This window comes from Pyrgilauda ruficollis, unplaced genomic scaffold (genome assembly GCF_017590135.1).
Source record: "Pyrgilauda ruficollis isolate IOZ18807 unplaced genomic scaffold, ASM1759013v1 scaffold24, whole genome shotgun sequence".
NCBI classification, from domain to species: domain Eukaryota; kingdom Metazoa; phylum Chordata; class Aves; order Passeriformes; family Passeridae; genus Pyrgilauda; species Pyrgilauda ruficollis.
Window position 1 is genome coordinate 18,032,158 of NW_024523648.1, and position 22,241 is coordinate 18,054,398.

Here is a 22,241-nt window from a genome sequence, read left to right on the forward strand (position 1 = left end):
CACGGGCGGCGGCGGCTTTACCTCGTTGCGGGCCGGCGCTGCCCGGACAGCGGGGCGAGAGAAGGACAGAGGGACACGGGGACCCCGCCCGACCCCGCCGAGGCACTCGCGGTTCGCCCGATCCGGCCCGGCTCAGCGGCAGCGCGCGCCGGCCGCCCGGGGCTTTCAAGCAGCGCGCGCTAAACGCGGTGTCCCCGCCCCGCGCGCGGGGACTACGATCCCCATGGTGCCCCGCGCGGGCGGGGAAGCGCATGCGTGCCGGAGTTCCTGGCGGCATTCCTCACGGCCGGCGTGCGGCGGACACGGCTCGCGTATAACAATCAGAAGGTGACGTTTATAAACATTAAATAGGCAGAAATCAAAAGGCCCCGCAGAGTTTTAACAGGACAGTGGACTGTAGCCAACGCCGTGAGAGGGGAGGAGAAGGGAGGGGCTGAGGCGGGTCCCTGCCTGCCAGGGATGGAGCGGGGACAGATGCTGTTGTTACAGCGCTGAAACCCCGGTTAATGTAAGAACGGATGGCCAAAGTTACAATTATGTGATACAGGTCCTTTTTCTTGTCAGTTATGGTGAGGGTTTGCTTGCATAAATAAAAGCAGAACTTGCAGTAAGATGTAAATGTAGGCCAATACCTAGCAGACAGAAGTTTGTTTTCCCACGTGCCGCTTGGAAGCCCGGGCAGTTCTCAGCTTCTCTGACTCGGTGAGGTGGATGACTCAGTCCGCAGTGTAGAAAGCAATGTTTCCAGACAGGGAACAGCAAAGTTTAAATTCAATGCATTCTGGAAAGAACACATCTGAATTACAATTTCTCAGCTAAGAAATGCGTATAAAAAACTGGGTCACAGTGATAGCATAAGACGTTTTAATGTTGAAAATATTGATTGAATTCTGCTTTGCCAATTCTTTTTTCACTCCACAATTCTGACTCCATATGGCACACTCCACAAGTCTGAAATCCAATTGCAGTTAGAATCCATTTGGATTAGGTTCGCTTCTCTTAAGAATATGTTCTTCTATCACTTCTGACATTTCTTTTTCTGTCAAACCGCTGTGCTCATGGGAAGAACAGTAATCAGAACAGACAATCTAATGTACCAATATAATTCAAAATCTTACGTGCAATTCAATTAAAAAGACTTTGGACTATTTTCTGTAATATAAAAATAGTTAAAAATAGGCCTGAGGTGAACCTCAGAGTCAGAAGCACTGGAGTCAATGAAGTATTCTTGAAGGAAGCCAGAGCTACAGAACTCTTGCCCAGCTCAGACTTTCCTTTTCAATTTCTTCACCTGAAAGGATGGGTACTTTGGAATTGAAGAGTTAGCACAACATGTCTTAACATTCAGTCAAATGTCTTCAGCCATGTCTGAGCCAGTGTGACCCACCCTCACGGCATTTCATAACTTCTATAAAATAACAGAAGCTTGATACCAGGAGTCAAAGGCTTTGTTGGTTTCAGTAGAGCTATCTTGACTTAAAACTGGCTAAAGATACCGATCTTTAAGTTCAACAGTGTCTCTTGGAAGAAAGTAGTCAGACAGTAACATTTTGGTGAGTTGTTCCCTGGAAGAACATTGTAGTATTGCAGTTTTATTTCCCATAGGTACCACATGAAGCAGGGAAGCAGCACTGCATTATGGTTAGTTGACTTGTTTTAATATAGAGAATTCTTTTCTTTCACAAGTAGCTCATGTATCAAGAGAATTGGTAAGACTAGAAATTACTATGCCAAGTCTCTAGTGTGTGTTCTTCTCTTTCCTTGAGCAGTTTTGTAATAGTGACTGGCAGAATGCATTTTAAAGAGATCTTGAAGTAGAAAGTATAGCAGAAACATTTTGTTTTCTTTGCAACTGTTTTCTGTCATGTAATAAAAAAGAAGACCCATTCTGAGTATAGCCCTGTTGACCCCTGATAGAAATTTGAGATAGGTGCCCAAGATAAAAACACCAAAGTACCTCTAGAACTGCTTCTTTCTCAACACAGCTCTCCTAAAGAGGAAATGGGATCACTGTCTGATGTAAACATTTAGCCTTTACATGGAGAAGTAAAGCAAAATTAAATTTGTGCCCACTACAATGGGCAAGGACATGTTCCAAACTTTTACTAAACTTCCTTCCATACAGTGTCTGGCACAGCTGGAAGTGTCTTCATGCAGAAGATTAAAATCCTTGGAATGAAAACTGGCACTTTGCTGAAGCTTACAATCAGACCATCAACTTTAGTGATATTAATAGACTGTCTGGTTTACAATAATTTTTCCAAAATTTCAGTGAATTTCTTATTACTGCTACTATATTGTTTTCACTGCTTAAGAAGTTGATCACTTTTATCTCAAAAAGTTGGTTTGGAAGTTAGTTGGACTATTTAATCAATTTCTTAGAAAAGAAATTTGATTTTTCTCTGATAGGTGGCAGCATTACATTCATTGCACCCTTTATCTGTCTTTTATTGAAATTTCTGTTATTGGACTATATATTTTCACAGCTTTTTTTAGCCAAACTTTAATACCACTAGCAAATTCATGAACAATTGTACACACTTGAGAGAAGTTTAGGGGATGACATCTTTAAACTATATTTAGTAGCAGAGAAAATGTTTTTAAAAGCTCCTAATTTATCAGGAAAATATTGTATGAATGGTGTTAGTAATGTTATTAAAAACCTAGTTCTAGTTAACATAGTTTTGTTATGGGCATCTGCTGATTATGTTAGCTTAGTAACTATTCTGAACTTAAGCCAGGCTGTGCTGCTTGTGGCAAGTTTTTTTTTTATGTCTGGAAGCACAATGTCAGTATAGAGAACAAAAGCATGCTAAACTCTATCCCAATGCATTTTTTTCCAATGCATTTTTCCCTTGTGATCTGTCGTTGTGAAATCACACATGCGGGTGCTGCTGAAGCCCCTGCTCCTTGCGGCTGCATGGCTCAGCCTGGCCCCTAGAGGCTTCTTGGGACGCAGCCTCACCTGCAGCCCAGGGCAAGGGGCAGTTCAGTTTCACTTTCGGGAAGCAGAGGCAGGAAAAACTCTCTTAATTTGTAGGTATATCTTCAAACAAGTCCTGCAGTCGTTACTACCACTTTAAATTACTCTTGGTTTTGTTGTTTTTTATTTTTCTTTTTGACCTCACAATAATACAGGTGCCTCCAGACTCTCCAAGTCTGTCCAGAACTTGAGCTGTGCCAAGGTGACTTTCTTCAGTTTGGAAATTATACAGAGCTCTCTCTCCACATATCATTAAGGCATGATCTAGTAGCATTAACAGCTTGATTCAATAATTAACAAGAAATTACAAAAAGACAAGGGAACTGCTGCCGATAAGCACCAACAGCTTGGCATGCTGTGGGAAAGGAACGGCTGTGTCATCGCTTTCAAAGAGAGCCTGAGACACTCGAGTCCTCCTGGGGCAGGTGAGCGGCCTCTGGGGATTTGTTGCTGTCGATTTATTTAACTTGGTGCTGGACCCCCCTGCACCTCAGGTAAGCTATTCCTAGACTTACACACTCTGCATATGTAGTTTATTTTTCTGAGAAAAGGGATTTTGAATAATGTTTGACAGCATTCCTTTCCTCAGTGCTTCTGGTAGCACACAGTGAACTAGCAGGTGAGTGTCTGTGTTTCAGGAAAGTCTGCAGAAACATGAACCATATAGGGCCTTGGTTAAAATCTTGTTTTAAGCCAGTAGCTCAACTAAAAGGACCTTTTAAATGAAAGCTTAAAATGGAGAAAAAAATTTCTTTTGTCACAAACAGGAAAACTGTAGCTGAGATTCTCAGAGATCTGATTCCAGCTCACAGACTTTATGGGACTTTCAGCCCAGAAAGAAGAGCAGAAGATAGATGTTTATTTTTCAGGTACAGGCTCCTCAGTGTGCAGTGCAGTGGGCAGGAGAAATTGTCTCTAAAAATCCAGCAGCACTCCCTCAGAGAGGAAAAGAATATTTTGCTGAGTTATTTGGGTGAAGGTGGAGTAGGCAGCTGGTGGCAGGTGCTTCCACAGTGCTCACTGCCCTCTCAGTATTACTGGCTGCTCTCATACATAGTCTCGGGCCAGAAGTTGGGGATAGATTCGTGCTGATCTTCTTTCTTACTCTCATCTTTCTCTGTCCTCTTATGCTCTGTATTTCTGCAGGTGCTGTAATGATAGGGAGAGCACCAGACAACAGGGTACCCTGATTCACCTGCAAATACATGTGGCTATATTCTCCTCATCTGGTTTTTTACTGAGGAGGTTTTTTTAACTCCTGGAAGTGAAAAGTATCCATTTTTATTCTGATTGCACTGATTTTACTGGTTCATGTTACAGCCACTAGATACAGTTACACTCAAGACACTGATCTTGCTAGAGATATCTTCAAACCAGAAAGACCTGTCAGCATCTTGTTAAATTCCAGCTTTCCAAAAAATGGCATAATTAGTGAGGGCTTTAAAATATCTTTGGTCACTTGAAGAGAATGGAGATTTGCAAACTAAAGAGAACTTAATGCACTCACCAGTACCTATCTATAAAGGTCTTAAAGTAACTCAGTCTGGAGCACAGAGAGCTTGTAGCAATGAATTTTTATCAGTCTCATTATTTTACCCAAGCCTGGTAACACAAGTGCTGGTCTGGACTGACATAGCCTCTAGTTTATAGAACCACACCGATAATACTCAATATTTCACACAGGTGAATGACATACAGATGTTTTATCAGATTCTGTTAGAATTTTCTTTCATTTCAGAGATGAAAAAAGAGAGGCTTTGATGCAAAAAAAAAAGTTCAGATATTTTGCTGGGATGATTCTCTGGAATCAGATAGGGTGATCAAATATTGTTTATGCTTTCTGGGGAAATGGGGGAGGCCCAGTAGCCTGCCATTTCCCTTGCATCTGTTACATCTAGCCATACTAAGTGCCTTGTTAATTTCTGTTTCTCATGTAAGTGTTCTTCTTTGTGCTACATGGAATAAAACTAAAATAGGTTAATCTTTAACTAATTATGCCAGTAGCAGCTGAACAGTCTCATGTGTTCCCAACTGAAAGTAATCTAGAGTCTGTTTTTTTCTTTTTTGTAGGTACTGATATATTCCATATAGCTGAGTCTTCCAGCAGCAAATGAAAAACATGTATTTATTCCTCCTTTCCATTTTACCTTTGCTTTTGAAAGTCACTGGCACCAAAAATGTTATATTTGGTCATAATAATTTCACAGAATATCAAGTGGGCAACATGAACCTCATTCTCTCTGTCCCACATGGTGGGTCAATGGAACCTAAAGACATCCCTGATCGAGAGGCTGCCTGTTGGGATGCGAAGACATCCTCTTGTATTTTCTCTCATGACTGTCCTCCTGGAAGTATTCAAAATGCTATGAAATGCAAAGTGTCTACCAACCAAGATAGGTATACCATAGAGGTGGCTCAGGCTCTTGCTGAAGAAATCAACAAAATTACTGATGGCTTCTTCCCACATATCATCATAAACCACCTACAGAGGTTCAAGATGGATGCTAACAGGGAAAAGGAAGAAGCCTCCTTTGGAATTCCCCTAGCAGAACAGGCCTGGGAGGACTATATGGGATTTTTGACCACTGCAAAGTCACAAATGTCAGGGGGCCTAATTCTGGATATCCACGGACAAGCACATCGTGAAAGGTGGATAGAACTAGGTTACACACTTTCAAAAAGTACTCTTAACTCAGGTGTCTTTTCCGCATCAAATTCCTCAATTAGCCATCTGGCCAGTCAGCTGGTCAATGTGTCTTCCAAGACTTTGGTTGCAGGGAACAGAAGTTTGGGTAAATATATTGAAGGACAAAATAAGAGTTATGTTTGTGTGCCTTCTCCATCCAATCCTAGCCCAAATAATGGAAGCTATTATAGTGGTGGGTACATAACAAAGACTTTTGGTTCCCGTAGTTCTGGCACCATTGATGCCATTCAGCTCGAACTGCCCCAGTGGGTCAGGGCAGCTGAAGAGCGTCAAAGATTTTGTAAAGCACTGGCAAGGGCTGTAATGAAATTCTGGCAAACTAACTACTGCAGCCAGCAAAAACACAAACTTCTGCCATGCTGACAGCCTCTTGGCTGTCCTGTTAAGACACCTTTCCTTAATAGAGTAGTGATCTGAAACAATCAAAACACTCATTCACCTGGAACATTTAAGTGCAATATAATTGTGGATGCTGGTAGAAAGAAACCATCCTGCAAAGGAATGCATCAACATAGAGGAAATCCACAGTTAATGCCAACAAATCCAACCCAAAAAATAACACCTTTGTACTAGACCCAGCACTGAAATATCTGCTGTAAGATGAGTGGGTGCAAGCATCACTTGCCTGTGCTTTATTTCTTTCCAGTCTCATGATAAGCAACTGATCTTCTAATAAATTCGGTGCAATGCCTTAGTGGATTATCTGTTCAAATAAATTAAATGTCTCTGCTTTTCTTTTGACACTTAAGAAAGACATTTGGTTAATATCATTGTATAAAATGTTTGGGGTCAGGACCAGTTTTTTATTTGGTGCTTATAAAGCCCTAGGGTTTGGAAGTAAGCAGTAATGCTGGGCAATGACATGCAGTCTGATCTACCCCAGTTTTTTTTTAATGTAATGAATTAGGAAAAAAAAGGTCTGCACTTATAGCACTCTAACTTTGTCACACTTTAAATAGCATAACAGTAAGGTAGTGACTGGGTGGAAGGCTGATATAGCACGCACACATCATGCATTTTTGACAGTTTTCCTTACAGCATGATTCCCTCCTGAGAGTTTGTCCATTATTTCGCTCACCCTAGGATTAAACACTTGATTTTTACTGTGAATACTGTTACATTATGGATAGTTTCTGCACAGTGGAGAATATAATGGCATGAATAGCCACAACTACAAGTCAACTCCTAGAGAACACAGGCAATTAACAAAGAAAACCGAGTGGAGAAGGAAGCAAGACTGAAAAGGGTACCATTTGAAAATTAAGAACCTATGAAATCCTAGCACTGCTAAAAGTTTGGTAAGAAGAAAATATTGAATAAATAGTCAATTTTGAGGAAGTAAATAGTCAGTTAATAAACTGAAGAGAAGTGGGATATCTGCATCTTGCAACAACAGTAAAATAATTTAGGCCAATTATTAGGGACAATGCCAAAGACAAAATATTACATTATGTATGATAAAACATACCACATACAAGCATCAAAATAAATGGGTAAGGATCTCTTGAGACATGAAGAACCTGTGCATTTTTAATAGTCTTTGAAGACTAGGCAATTTTTAGGTAACTGAAAGAGACTTTTTGTAGCTTTCAAAATGATACAGGACTCAGAATTGCAAGAATGTTACCTTTCATATGCAAACTGCTGAATCATGGGTCAGATGAAGTGAACACAAGTAGTAATTGGCAGATTGCACTTTATTTGGTGCCACTTGGTTTGTCAGACAAGTCTGATTTTAGTTCTGATCACAAGGTTGGCTAATGTGGTGGGCTGACCCTGGAAGACACCAAGTGCCTGCCCAGTTTCTTGCTTGCTTCCTTACTTCTCCCAGTGGGATGGAGAAGAGATGTGAAAGAGCAGAAGTGAGAAAATTCTTGGGCCACAATGAAGACAGCTTAATAGGTGAAGCAAAGCTGCATGTGCAATCAAAGCAAAACAAGTAATTCAAGCACTGCTTACCACCAGTAGGCAGATGTTTGTTTAGCCACTTCCTGGGAAACAGGGCCTCAGCACACATAATGGGATGACAAACACTATAACCATGAACATCTTACTTCCCTCCCCCATTCCATGAAGATGTTTTATGGTATGGGCTGTCCTGGGTGTGTACCTTCCCAGCTTACTCACTGGGTGTGGGAAAAAAAGCACCTTCTGGTTGTGCTGGCATTGCTGAGCAATAGCCAAAACACTGGTGTGTTATCAACACTTTTATTTACTAATCCAGGACACAGCACTGTACAGGCTGCTATGGAGGAAATTACATTAATCCCTCCAGATCTGGTACAGCTGATCATAAGAATTTTAAATATACTCCCACAAGATATTTTGCAGCTACCCTTCAATCCATCATAGCCTTGTAATGAGTTGAAGGCAGGTAAATAATTGCAAGTCATTGTATATTCAGTTCATGAGAAGAATGTCTTTTCAAGAAGGCCAGCAGATCAAACACCATTCAATATCAGTGATATAGAAAACCTCCTATTTTCCCCAAAATAGTAGGTAATAATATCACTAGTTATATGCATTATCACTAGTTATATGCATTATTATATGCATATGTAATTACCTTTTTTCTCACTAAGGTGAGACACTTGGCACCATTTATGCTTAGCCAAAGGGTGAAAATGTGTTCTGTGCTCTGTGTCATGTTGTGACATTGTCCTGGAATTCTGCAACACAAAAAAAGATATGAAGAATCATGATGGATAATTAATTGAATTTGAGTTCAGCAGGCACCTTTCTGGCTTAGAGGATGAACACACTCTTTGAAAGCATAAGCAAGGAACGAACAGACAGAAACAGCAGGGCATATTAACTCTTTGTTGACTTTATGATTAATCTGGCAAGAAAAAAAGCAGTGTAATATTCAATATTCAGAAGTTCAAACTGGACAAATTGAAGCAGAGAGGAAACCAGTGGTTTTGACATAGACTAACTGTCAGCAAATATACATTTAAGTCATAAATGGCCTTTTCAATATCTAGTTATAATCATACACTGTTTTTACTGGAATTCCTTGCATGAAGGATTGGAATAAAAGTAAAGATCTGTTTTCTATATGTTCTACTTAATAATGAAATAGATTTAAATGTTATTGAAAAGAAAAACAGAGAAAAAATAACAAAATAAATCTACTAGTCCACTTAAATGAAGAAATGAAACTACATTTATTTGTCTTGACTCAAGTCTTCATTGGAATCCAGATCCTTTTCCCATCCTTTGTGACTGGACTTCTCAGCTTTGATCCTTTGAAGACCTTTAAAAAATTTCAAAAACTAATTAACATACTAAGGTGAATAGACCAGATTGATAGCATTTTGTAACAGAACAGACAAAAAATATCTTTTTGTGCACATAGCTTAGAGAAAAAGTCTGATTTCATTTTGTTGTAAATCCATTGCAGTGCCATTGGCGTCAGAGTATTTTATTTTATTTTTCAGGAAGAAAACAAAAGATAGATTTCCAAAGTACATTAATGGTCAGAAAAAATAGCATATGTGCCAACAATTTGAACACTGAGTTTTTTATGACACGCTGTAATGCTGCATGTACAAGGATTAGGTCATATGTATTGGAATGCAGAGCTGGAATTCAAAGTATCCTATTAATCCCACCTAACCAGCCATGTAGAATTTAACTCTGATCCTTAGTTCTCTAGGTACCCTCTACAGAAAGGGATCAGCACCTTTGCTAGGGGTGATTCTTTTCATCCTATGGTATATGGGATAGACAAGCCTGTGGAATACTCTGATCTTGCTCCATAGAAGAAAAACCTAGAAAGCTTTGCTAGACAGCTTGCCATAGATCAGATCATTAATATCATTAATAAAATAGTACTACCTTACAATACTCAAAGCTTTGGGCAGATGGGAATTAATAGGTTGGGGCTGATTAAAAGAATCCAGTCTGAGCAAAACATTTAATGATATGAGGTTGAGCAGGAGGAGTAAACATCTGCAATACTCACTGTTTGGCATGCTCACTTCAATTGGATTCTCAAGCTTCCACCAAAGTTGGAGTTGGAGTTGGATAGGTAGTAATGCAAATCATGTTAGAAAATTAAATTGAGAAGCAGACTATTAACAGTGGAATGGCAGAGTGTGTCACTGTAATAACGTACAAGTGCTAATGGCTTCTGAGCTATGAACGCCACCACAAAAGGAAGAAAACACTTGAGCTTACCTCGTATATAGGAAGAAACCCAAATATCGCACCAGCCTCTTTGCTTGCAAACTCAAAAGTTTCCATATGTTGAACCTGACCAAGGGAAGCCAAAGTCAGTACATCAGTTGGTGAAGACAAAAGGTAATGAAGACATTCTTACTACATTCTTACTACAACTGCAAGAGAAGCTTTATATTCCCATGACTTTTAAGGTTAAAACCAGGTAAAGATGGAAGAGCTCCACTGATACTCAATTAGAATTGTAGAAAGTATATGTAATGAAATCTAACTCTCCTAGCTTCTGATTTTGTAGGAACCCTGAAAGAACTATTGTATGCAACCTGGGATTCACTGTTATTCTAGTATTTTCACACATCCTTAAAGTAAACTTAGGATATTTAGGTTTTATGTTGGAGCAGAGGAAAATTCTAGGGTTTCTATTACATGTTTAAAACAGTGAATCAGTTTGTGCTACCTTCTAAACTGAAATTTGACAATATGAAAAATGAGAATGAAAATCACAGGCATTTCTTAGATCCCTCTGTTTTTGCATTTTTGTTCTAGCTTGTCCATTGAATGAGAAAGATATGTAGGGTTATTTATGGATAATTTTAAAATGAGAAATACAATTTTATTTCCTATACATTGCCCAGAACATAAATTTGTCATATACATTAGCTACCTTTTCAGGAGCCAGAGCTCTGAAAAACTTGAAGCTGTGAACTGCTTCCTCATGTTCAGCCTCTTCTAAATCTGAAGGTGATTCAGTCAGTGACTTCAACCTGTATGTACAAGACAGAAAAAATCTGAAGTTCCTATCAAAATGACAGTTATGAACACAATATTCATATATGAATCCAAGATTAAATTATTTTGAACTATGCTCCAAAATTAAATAATTTTGAAGTATAAGTGATTTCATATATCTTCAAAATATAATTTATATTAGGATCTTTGTAGACGTCACAGAGTGCTTCACTAATATTCTGCCAATCCAGGTATGGCTGTCACCTGTAGAGGCAGGAAATCTTAATATAAACATCATTTACAAGAGTCATGTGCTAACTCTCTGATAATGGCTTTTCACTATTTCTTTAAGTTCTGACTAGAATACCTGAATGTGATTTTCATAACAAAGGTGTCCTCTGCTGATATGTCTGGTTTCCAAATTTAGTCACGAGAAGGAATTATCTGGATGAGCACCTATGCTGCTCAGATGGGTTTGTGCCTCTTCAAGTACGTGCACATTTGGGGAATATTTTCCCACAGCTTTCTCCTGGAGAAGCTGGCTGGTCACAGCTTGGCCGGGTGCACTGTTTGCTGGGTAAAAAACGACTGGACAGCTAGGCCCAGAGAATGGTGATGAATGGAGGTAAATCAAGCTGGCACCAAGTGGTGTTCTCCAGGGCTTACTGATGGGCCCAGTTGTGTTTAGTATCTTTATTGATGATCTGGACGAGGAGATTGAGTGCACCCTCAGTAAGTTTGCAGATCGCAGCAAGTTGGATGGGAATGTTGATACACTGGACAGTGGGAAACCTCTGCAGAGGGACCTGGACAGACTGGACCAATGGACTAAGGCCAGTGGCAAGAAGTTCAATAAAGTCAGGTACCAGGTCCTGCCCTTGGGTCAAAACAACCCCTGACAACATTACAGGCTGGGGGCAGAGTGGCTGGAAAGCTGCCTCATGGCAAAGGGCCTGGAGGTGCTGATCGACAGTGGCTGTCATGAGCCAGCTCTGCCCAGGTGGCCAAGGACAATGGCACATAGTCACTAGTTCAGCTGGCTAGAGTATGGTGCTCATAATGCCAAAGTTGTAGGCTTGATCCCTGTACAGGTCATTCACTTCAGAATTTCACTTGATTATCCTTGAGGGTCCCTTCCAACTCAGAACATTCTGGGATATTCAATCTGTTGATATACAAATTGTGTGCCCAGCAGGACTACGATGATTGTCCTCCTACACTCAGCACTGGTAAGGGCACACTTCAAGTGCTGTGTCCAGTTCTGGGCCCTCAATTCAGGAAGAATGTTGAGGTGCTGGAGTGAGTCCAGAGAAGGGCAGCAGAACTGGTGAAGGATTGAGAGGGTAAGTCCTATGAGGAGCAGACGGGAGAGCTGGTTGTTTAGCCTGGAGAATAGGAGGCTCAGGGGAGACCTTATTGATCTCTACAACTGCCTGAAAGGAGGCTGTAGCCAGGTGGGGGTTGGCCTCTTCTCCCAGATGACAACAGGACAAGAACAAGTGGCCTCAAGTTCCATCAGGGGAGGTTTAGATTAGATATCAGGAAAAATTTGTTTGCTGAAAGGGTAGTCAGGCATTGGAACAGGCTGCCCAGGGAGGTGGTGGAGTCACTGTTCCTGAAAGTTCCAAAAGGCATCTGGATTAGCACTTGAGGGATATGGTTTAGAAGTGAATATGGTGGTCCTTAGTTAATGGCTGGACTCGATGACCTTAGAAATATTTTACAACCTTAATGGTTCTATGATTCAATGAATATATATCTGTTAATAACACTTATAACATGGTTTGTTAATTGAGATCCTAAAATGTTATCTTGGTGATGAATACTATATGAGTTATCCAATAAGTGAATGATATTAGCATCACAAAGATAAGTGACTTGTCCCAAGACAATTGTCTGCATCCTGCAAAGTACAAAGCTTAGCATCTGTAAGTAACACAGCCTTTTGGCACAGTTAATCCAGAGGAACCAAGTCACTCTTGAGGTGACGGCACACAAAGTTTGTAGAATGATAAGACTGAAACTTTCTATTGCATGGAGTGTGGCTGCTGCTTTTTTCCCCCAGTTATCTACACAGTTAAGCATTTCTCCTTTTCTTGCTCATTGTCTGTTTAGTTAATGTGTTTAAATGTATGATAGCCATTCTCCTTTACTAAAATATTGGAAGAATCCTCAAAAAGCACTCACATTTTGACACAGGCATGTAATTTATGGAAAGTTTCTTTCAGATTAGCTGACTCAATAATTATATCTTTGGTTCCAGAGGTTTCAATCTGGCTGCTGACTATTCAGAGGAACTACAGGGGTACTTCAAACACAGCCAAGCACTTCTCTGTATTGATGACTTACTGTTCTGACTGCAGTGACACTACTTATATTAGTAAGAACTCCATGGAATAATAATTGTTAGCAGGATACCAAATTAAATGGGGTGACTGTAGCCATGATGTTTTATGAAAAATCCTTTGCTAGCATTTTTCCCTCCTGAGGAGCTGAGGGCCTCAGGAGGGAAATGTAAACAATAACTGTCTGCTGCTGTGGAATGAAACAGGTGCATCTGTGATTGGCGCATGTTGGTTGTTTCTAATTAAGAGCCAATCACAGATGCAGCCGCATCGGACTCTGAGAGTCACAAGATTTTGTTATTCATTCTTTTCTTGTTCTTTCTAGCCTTCTGATGAATCTTTTCGCTCTATTCTTTTAGTATAGTTTTAATGTAGTATTTTAATACAATATATATCATAATATAATAAACCAGCCTTCTGAAACATGGAGTCGAGTGTTCATCACAGGTGACAGTAAAGCACCTTAGAGATTTTCCATTGTCCCAAACTGCTTTGGTTGAAAGGCAGCCTAAGAATGGACATGGTGTATGAAACCTAACCACTAAACAATGCATGACTTTTAAAGTCCTAAATAATTTTTTTCATATTTGGATTGCTTTTGTTACTTAAGACACTGCATGTATGGCCTCTGAAGATGCCCTCTTCAATATTTCTGTTCACTTGGTTAATCCACTAATTAACGAACCAGAGTGTTCCAGGACTAGAAATATGTACTTAAACTAACAGGCCAAGGCTCTCTGACTGAACTTGTAACTAACCCATCTCCCTTAAGAACTCTACCTAGAAGAAAAGTTGAAGACTGCTATTGAACACACATTTATGCCAGTTTCAGAATGCCATGATCTGTGAATCCTCTACCCATGTATGTGAATGTATCCATAACGTCTCAGTGAGTTTAAGATGACCATTTCTTAAACTGAAAGATTAAATTTGGTTTATTCTTCTAGAACGATTTGTGTTTTGCTTGAAACTATTCACATTAAGCTGTTCAGGTAACAGGCTGCTAACCTGAACAGCATATATAACATACAACCTCTAATTAGGCTAAAAGCTGAGACAAGTATCTAGTCATCACTATAATTGAGTTCAAACCTTGAACGTCACCTAATCCTGACTGTCACCAGGTCACTAAAAAAGAAAAGATTTATCCATACTGGGTAAAAAAAAAATCTTTAAAAATATTTTTCTGAATAACAAATAGTACTATTTTTTTCTGACCTTCAGATAAAAGGTGTTTTTAAAGCATATTTTCAAAACTGTTCCCCTAATCATACATGTATGTAAATGTATGAGATCTTACTTGTCTCTGTCGAGGATGAGAGGATATATAACCTTCTTCTTTTCTGTATGTTTGCTCTCCTCTTTAATTATAGCAGGAAAATCATTAACATCAGAAGGCAAAATCAACCGACTGGTATCTGTTAATTCAAACTTCCTGGCTTGTCCAAAGTAACCAAAATAATATCCAGTCATGGCATGCCAAAGCCTACAGACATAGTAGAAGCAGTGCAAAAGGACAGAAAAGAAAAATGGATATTTTTAGAAGTGGAACAGAAGTGGGATAGTATTTGTGTACATTATCAAATTCTGCAGCACTGCTCTAGAGTTCAGTGTGCTTGTCATAAAAAACGAGACTGCCTTTATCATTTAAATAATTTGAGAGTGGAAAAAAAATCAAAAGTTTGTTGCAAAAACAGAAAAAAAACCAGTTCATGTTTGTATTTATGAAAATTAAGAGTAAATGTACCAAAATCCTGAATTGTTCCTGAAGTAAAGTGCTGCCACCAGAGCAGGATCCACACAAAATTTCTTCATTTAATACTTCCAGAAAACCAAGAGAAACCCCTCAAATGTACTTGTTAGCTGAGAAGGAATTATAGTTGTCTATCAAGTATTCATGCTCTAATTGCATACACATTGATTAGATGCCATGCTTAGGATCCAAATCAATTTCACAAGTACTGAAATCTAAAATAGGATTAGAACAGGAGGCAATTTTTAAAATTATGTAGCCATTACCTATGTGTTCAAAGTAAAGCAAGGGCTGAAAGAAAATGACAGTCTGCAAAAGATCTGACTTCTGGAGAAGTGCTACATTAAAACCAGCTCTTTCGGGTGCAGAACAGAAAATGCACCCAGTGCATTTTATTTAAGTGCACTTTATTTAAGTTCTAGCCTATATGCAAGTCCAGCAAGAAAAGGAACTTTGAAGGTAGCTCAACTGATTTGCCATAGCAGTAAGAAGTGGTAGTCATTTTATACCTGACTGAACCATCAATGGATGCTGTCACTATCACATTTTTCTCCTCTTCAATAAATAAGTCAACCACTTCAGCAGCATGTGCCCTCCAGCAGAGCTCCTCCTTTATTGCCTGAGGGGAAAAAAGCAACATAACCACATTTGAGGCAGTTCTGTACCCTACCATGGTTGCTAGCTTGGTGGATTTACCAGCATGTCTTTCTGAAAATTAGAGGAAGTGAAAAAATAATCCCTCCATGAAACAGCCTGCAAATAGCATATGGTAGAAACACCACCCAGGGGACACGGATGAATAAATTCATTCTTAATATACCTTCTTTGAACATAATGAAATAATGCTAACACCATTTTACCCGTGTTTTTCTTTTTCTTTTTTTTTTTTTTTTCACAGCATCAAATTACTATTTCAAACACAAAATATGATCTTTATACGCAGAAAACATTTTTATCCCTGTAGAGCTCTGCATTATTTTTGTTCTGTTTGTCTGGGTATACTGTTCAAGTTAAGATCTGAAAGATAATTCCTTACATTTTTTCTATTTCGTGAATCTTCTAAGAATGAGGCCATGTTCCAGCGAAAAATATGTCCCTCTGTTGCAGAAAGGAGAAAGCAAAACATCAGTAAGTATCTTTAGTGCTACACCTTCACTTGTTGCTGCCATTGACTCTCAGTAGACACTGGGCAGAATGAAACCGAGAACACAGGTCAGTTAGTTTACAGTGAACATAACTATTTTATTGTCAAGCTCAGAGTAGAAATAATGGAGTGTTCATTAATATGCAAAGAAACACACATGCAAGCTGTGAACAATGTGTCACTAACTGGACAGGTTTGAAATGGAAGTAAGGTAAAGCTTTTTCTTTAAATTATGAGTGAAAAACAAGAGTCATCTTGTCAGTTGTCTATTGCACAGCTGAGGTAGGAGAGCTTCCTGTGGATTACACTGGTTTTCAATCCTGGTAAAATGGACAAAGTTTAATTAATTGTATACATAGTGAATGCTTAATGTTTTACAACCTTTCAGTGCACTCATGTGAAACTAGAATCAAAGAACCACTTTCTTTATTACCCACAACTGCTCTGTTTCCTGCCTAGGCTCCCCCTCTCCCGATGAAGTTGCCTCCTACTTCTCATTTCTACTACAAGACAGAGGAATATTTTGTGCAATTCCAACTTTCATACCAGTCACATTTGATTTCTAGGTCTGTACATTTGCAAGCAAGGGAGGAGGCAGGTAAAGAAGCTGACCTTTTTATAACAAGGAAAAATCTGTAGAGGGGAAAGGAGATTGGTAGCAGCACTGCAGATAAAAGAGAAGAGTGTGGAAAGCATGAAAAGCAAATACACAGTGAAACAAATGCAAAAAGGCAAAGGGAGAGTACCAAATGAACAGGTAGTAGGGTGGATATTTTTCCACAACTAATTGAAATCCTGTTCAGTGCATGCTGCCCTTCTGAACTCATTTACTCATTTGAATCAGAGAGGAGTGGAAACTCCTCATCATTTTCAGTATAAAAGTCAAATTATTGCTCAATTTTGAAACAAAAGGGGAAAAATCCCTTTCTCCATCCAATATCTGACCACACAGGAGCAGAAAGCTGGCAGAAAACAGTTCTAATATGTATTTTAAAAGAAAAGTGACACATTATGACAGATACAGAAATGGAAGATTGCCAGGGTAATTCCAAAGGTTTCAAGAAGAATCAGACAGCAGATAAACTTTTGAACATTCTGACAAAGGAAAGCCAGACTTCATGTGGAATTAAAGATTTAGCAATGAGCTGCTAGCACTGACAAGTGCTTTTCCTATATAGCTGTGCACTGCTGGAGCTATTACTGTGCACTCTGTATCAGTGTTTGAATCACAGCTCTTGGTACAGCCTAAGATGCAACTTTTCATTTGGTATCATTACAATGGAACTGAAATTTTTGCTTGTTCTTAGCAGTAAACTTTGCCCTTGGGATCAATATAATAATTTAGATAGAAAGTATGTTCAGGGCATATGAATGAAGAAAATTTTAATGTTTTTTTTATGAAAACAATTCTACTGATAACACTATAACATTAGACTTTAATCCACCATCCTTTTATAAAACAAAACACCTTTTACAATTATTTAATTATAGCTTTGATGAAGAAAACCTGGCAGCACTTGGATCATCGTTTCCACATTTCTGGCTCATTTACACCATTATATTTTCTTTTTCTACTGACTGTCCTGAACAAAATGACTAACATGTTTACTCACCCTTACTGCCCGTCAAAAGAATTTTAGTGAAGATGTCTGTACACAGTGCTGTCAAAGGACCTGAGGGATGTCCTGAAAATGGCAGAAGTTCTTTCATCAAGTTTCCCTAAACAAACAAACAAGCAAACAACCCTCACATATTTATCTTATAATACCTACATTAAAAATATTAATTCACCAGAATTTGAGTGCCATTGACTTTATCTATTCAACATTACTGGGTTAATATCTTTTCAGAAAGCTGCTAAGAAGTAAATTCCTAAATCTACCAAATTACGAAGATAGCTGTGTATTCTTCTGGATTGCGGTCTCTTGTATGTCTAAAGGACAAGCTCTTTAATTCTTCAGGCAAGTCAGCCTAGTTGTACCTACCCCTACTTTACCACCCACCCCTCATTTGCTATGAAATAGCATCAGTATGCCCCTCATTTGCTACTGAAATATTGGCGTTTTGCTGCAAATGGGCCCATAATGTCTCCTTCACCAACTTGCTCTATTTTTCAAGTTAGCACCGGTAGACTTCCTCCATTATTGCCTCTTCAGGACTGAGAGGATGTGACGGAGAATGTTTTGCTGATAAGGAGATTCTTATTTTGTCATCCGTGTAATGATGATGACAATCATTCCAGTGATGACATCACTGGTATATGAATTTGGAGATTCCTGTAGGAATCTAAGCACACTAATATAACAACTGTGAAGAAAACAAAACCCAACATAGCTCACACCTATAATACTTGGATACATTTACCATCATTTTCTATTTTTACATAAAACATCTGCAAGGTTACCTTCACCATCTTTCTTCCCATGGGAAAAATTCTTCCCATGACTTGCTTTAGCTGGGATTCCTGTTAAAGCCTTATGTGGCTGACCTTTTATGATCACTGTCTGTCACAATGACCAATATTACCAATCAACCAATCATATCATGGTACTTTCCCTTCTTGCTGTATTTCCTTTGTGTATATTATTTAGAGTAACATGCTGCCTGGAAAAGTCTTACAGATCCGAGGTGATATGACAAATAGGCCTTTGCCATTTGGTAGCATGACTGGCTTTTCAAGCCCATAACAGTTCTAAATGTTATGTGTTAGGACACTATTCTCTCCTGGTTTGTTCCCCTACTAGTGCTAGCTGGCGTGGACAATTTTCCAGACATATTTAGCCTCTTCTTACAGTAGGACACTCTGCCTTGCCTATCATCCTGTCTTAGAAGGCAAACGTTGTGGGTGAAAAAATCAAATTCTAGACTTTCACATAAATTTAGAGTCAGTTTGTTATAATTACTTCAAATCATGTTTCCTTGTTTTCTGCTTGCCATTAAGCCCTGCTGCAGTTACTAAAGCAGAACTAATTTTGGAAGAAACTGATAACCAAAAGATGCAATAAATACCCGCTGCTGCAATTGCTAGTTAAAGACCAATTTTCCAAAGATTACTGGAATTACCTTCTCTGTCCCTTCCCAAAGACATTCAGTTGGCTACCTGAATACTCCATAGGCGGACACAGCTACTTTCATGAGCAGAAGCCAGTAGAGGTGATAGTCCTGCTCTAGCCTTCAACAACTGTTCATTCATCTCCAGATTTTGGGTGTCCTTACAGTCAGTTGTTTCTTCTGCTTTGGAACACAAATGATCATATATTTTCTCAAAAGGTTTTAGCATTGCTTTTCAATGCACAGAAATTATGTAACACTAGAAAAATAAAATTTGAAAATAAAGCCCATCATCAAGATGGCATTACTCAAAAAGCATTAGAGGTATAGATAAAGAAAACTGAAAAGAAGTGGGAACAATCTTCATTATCTTATCTAAGCCAGCCAGAACTATTGCTCAGTGATATAGGGGAAACTTATTTAGAAGAGAGCCATTTTACAGTATTTTACAGATTTTACAGGAACTGCAAGCACAAGTGAGAGTGGAGGAGTGCAGGACAGTGGCCATCAGGACAGCTACCAGGCACATGTGCAGCCTCTGCATGAGGCTTCTAGAGATAAAAATGAATTCAGCAATGAAATTTAATAATGACATGACACTTAACACTCTGGAATAATAGATTTCTATACTTATTTCTCCAATTGAAAACTTCTGCTAAATGCAAGGGGATGATCACAGAGACCCATTCTGAGTTTCTGCTGTTACTTTTCCAGAACTGGAGATGCTGGCAGGACCTTCATAGACATTCAGTGGATGCAAGACCTAACATGAGTGTCTATTTCATTGGGCAACAAGGCTTAGGAATATTCTGGTTTTAGGGCATGCATTTTCCCCCAAATAAATTTATCTTAAATCCTTATTACAGATGATCAAATTTATTATTACTGGGAAATTCTGCTTTCCAGCAGAGGATTTCTAAGGGATTCAGAAGAATCTAGAGGATTTATTTCTTGCAAATTTACCAACTCATTTGCACAGTTTTAACTCTTAGGCACTAGGCTCTCTCTTGATTATGTTTTTTTTAAGGACAGACACTGTAACAAAGAATTTTCTTTCTAAAATTTCACCTAGTTTCTAAGCTTTTGTCTGTGAGGCCATTTATTGATGCTTGACTCAAGTTGGTTCTTGCTATACAATTTCAATAAGAATATTTGTGTGGAAGAAAAGTGTGTACAGTTGACATTCCCAAACTCTGAAAGTGTTATCATGTCAATTTGGAGAAAAGAAACAATTAAGGTCTTGCATATCCTGCATCCTGGCTTTTAGGAAATAACTGCAAACCAGGAGGGAGAAGAAGATGATGAGACCTGTCATCCACATACCAAAGGTATCCCAATTATTCTAAACAAAGTTTGCCAGACAAACTGACAAATTCAGTCTCTACAATAATTTGGGCAGAACTCATGGATCAACATCAAAAAGAATGAAAAACATCTTTCCGTACCTGTTTTAATTTCAGTATTAATTTCATCACTTTCCGCATTCTTCTAAAAGAAACAAATAAAATGTAAGAGAATTAGGAAGTGGAATTTGGATGTAACTACAGAACAGTTCACTAGCTGAAATTATAAGAACTTATTTTTTAGTTGGATTATTCAAATATTCCTCCAATTTCCACTGAGTGTAAACAAGAAACACTTTATTTGAAGAGAATCAACAGATGAACAAATCAAAAAACAAAAGCAATGGGAATTAAGGAGCATGTTAAATGTAAATCTGGCTGAATAGCCTTAATTTCTTAAGACAAGCAACATCAGTCACAACTGTGAATGTAACCTTGATCTCTTTGAGAGTGTCATTCAGAACATGCATATAGTCTTGTTACTGCCTTGAGCGAAAATTAACAAAGTTTAAAAATACATTTATACATATATAAACATTTATGCATGTCTGCATAATAAGGGAATTTTCAGAAATCCTCATTTGTGCCTTGCCACACAGGCTTCTGAGGATCCCCAAGGCTGACAGGAATCAGTATACTGACCCCAGAAATTGCCAAGTCAAATAAGGCAGGGAAAATTGCGGTCTTGAGTGTTTGAGGTATCTCAGAAGAGGGCAAGTCAAATCTCATCCTACACGTTTATGTGTAAGGCTTGACGTATGTGACTTTCAGGGATCTTTTTAAAGGCTGAAAATCGCTTTCCATTTGTTATTCTAATGAGGACACAGAACAGTGTATTGGATACTTTAGTTTGCAGATAGCAATTATCCAGTGTGCTCTTGGGAATCTATCAAAATGCCATGTTCTGCTGAAACAACATGCTGGTAAGAATCTGAGAGGTAGCAGGATTTTCTTCTTTTGCCTACTTACTGTTTATTGCTCTGCAAGTATGACATGTCCTTCTGGCATAGAAAGGCAAAAGATGTCACAAAACCCATAACACTATCCTTAGCAAAAATACAGAGATTAAGACACTGATACAGTGATGGTAAAAAGAATAAAAAAGAAAAAAAAAAAAAAGAAGATACTTTCATTTGAAAGAATGTAAAGAATGTATCCAAGCAAGTATGGCTGCAATGTTGAAATGGTTCTGCTATTATTCAATATTATTCAAGTATACAATGATTTGTCTATTTTACCTTCCCCCTTGAATCCTTGTATACCCCCATTTGAAAGTCAGAATTCCTAGTGATAAGTATCTGCCAAACACTTTGTTAGCTATACATAGCTATTCCATGTGTCATAGAGCCAGCTGACTACCAAAGGATTCTTTATGCACTGCCACAGTCAGTTTAACAATGTTAATTTCTTCATAATTCTTGATATTTAGTTTTGTTGATGGTGTTATGGAGGGATTTTAGTAAGTTACAGTATTTTAAAATCAAAACCAAAAAGAAAACAGAAATTTGTTTTGAATGCTAGTAAATCCATCAAACCACCATACCTACCTCATGTTGGTCTGAAGAACTTCCCTCGTGCTCTGAAGTGGCACTGGAATCACTCGCCACAGAAGGAGTAGGGGACAGGGAACTTCTTTTCCTGTGTGAAAGAAATTATTGAAGATCACTGATATTCTTGAAGATACTATTAGATACTGGTGAAATCAATATCAACCAGCATTAAAAAGCCTAATAAAATAGTACTTAAACTGATTAGACTAATTAGACTAAGGGTTATTGGTTTTATATATTTTTTAAGTAACTGGGCAGTATTTGCATATTACACAGCCAACCTCCCCTGGCAGGAGTTTTGAGCTAATGAAATCCATAGTAATTGAAAAGTAACACTGGTATTCATCTTTAAGGCATGAAAGGGAAAAATTAACTGCCTGCCAATGGCTTGTTCCCTTTCATTTTACGTGGTACTTTCTCTGCAAACAGTTTTCAATTAATCATAAAAACTTAT

General features: G+C 38.6%; 2 protein-coding genes across 4 annotated transcripts in view; one reads left to right on the forward strand and one right to left on the reverse strand.

Annotated features, from left to right (window-relative positions):
* Window positions 1–270: 270 nt before the first annotated feature.
* LOC121354896 lies at window positions 271–6,438 on the forward strand. Of its 3 annotated transcripts, XM_041469948.1 has the most exons (3): window positions 271–327; window positions 3,139–3,477; window positions 5,054–6,438. In XM_041469948.1, the coding sequence occupies exon 3, from the start codon at window positions 5,094–5,096 to the stop codon at window positions 6,051–6,053; it is 960 nt and encodes a 319-aa protein (XP_041325882.1). In that variant the 5' UTR covers window positions 271–327; window positions 3,139–3,477; window positions 5,054–5,093; the 3' UTR covers window positions 6,054–6,438. The 3 variants fall into 3 exon arrangements, with proteins under 3 accessions (XP_041325882.1, XP_041325881.1, XP_041325883.1); XM_041469947.1 differs by lacking the exon at window positions 271–327 and having other exon boundaries at window positions 3,010–3,408; XM_041469949.1 differs by lacking the exons at window positions 271–327; window positions 3,139–3,477 and adding an exon at window positions 3,828–3,852.
* Window positions 6,439–8,857: 2,419 nt separating this feature from the next.
* Window positions 8,858–22,241, reverse strand: part of WDR64 (WD repeat domain 64) — a 58,305-nt gene continuing 44,921 nt past the window's right edge. Inside the window, exons 18-28 of the mRNA XM_041470051.1 lie at window positions 21,785–21,875; window positions 20,340–20,382; window positions 18,944–19,074; window positions 17,457–17,562; window positions 15,736–15,797; window positions 15,209–15,318; window positions 14,247–14,432; window positions 10,537–10,636; window positions 9,873–9,947; window positions 9,658–9,691; window positions 8,858–8,946 (exon numbers count right to left, since the gene is read on the reverse strand). Coding sequence (XP_041325985.1) covers window positions 8,858–8,946; window positions 9,658–9,691; window positions 9,873–9,947; window positions 10,537–10,636; window positions 14,247–14,432; window positions 15,209–15,318; window positions 15,736–15,797; window positions 17,457–17,562; window positions 18,944–19,074; window positions 20,340–20,382; window positions 21,785–21,875 — 1,027 coding nt within the window. The remainder of the gene's footprint in view (window positions 8,947–9,657; window positions 9,692–9,872; window positions 9,948–10,536; window positions 10,637–14,246; window positions 14,433–15,208; window positions 15,319–15,735; window positions 15,798–17,456; window positions 17,563–18,943; window positions 19,075–20,339; window positions 20,383–21,784; window positions 21,876–22,241) is intronic.

Bases quoted from the DNA above. Each gene is read 5' to 3' on its own strand.
- LOC121354896 (XM_041469948.1), top strand. From the start codon at position 5,094: ATGAAAAACATGTATTTATTCCTCCTTTCCATTTTACCTTTGCTTTTG.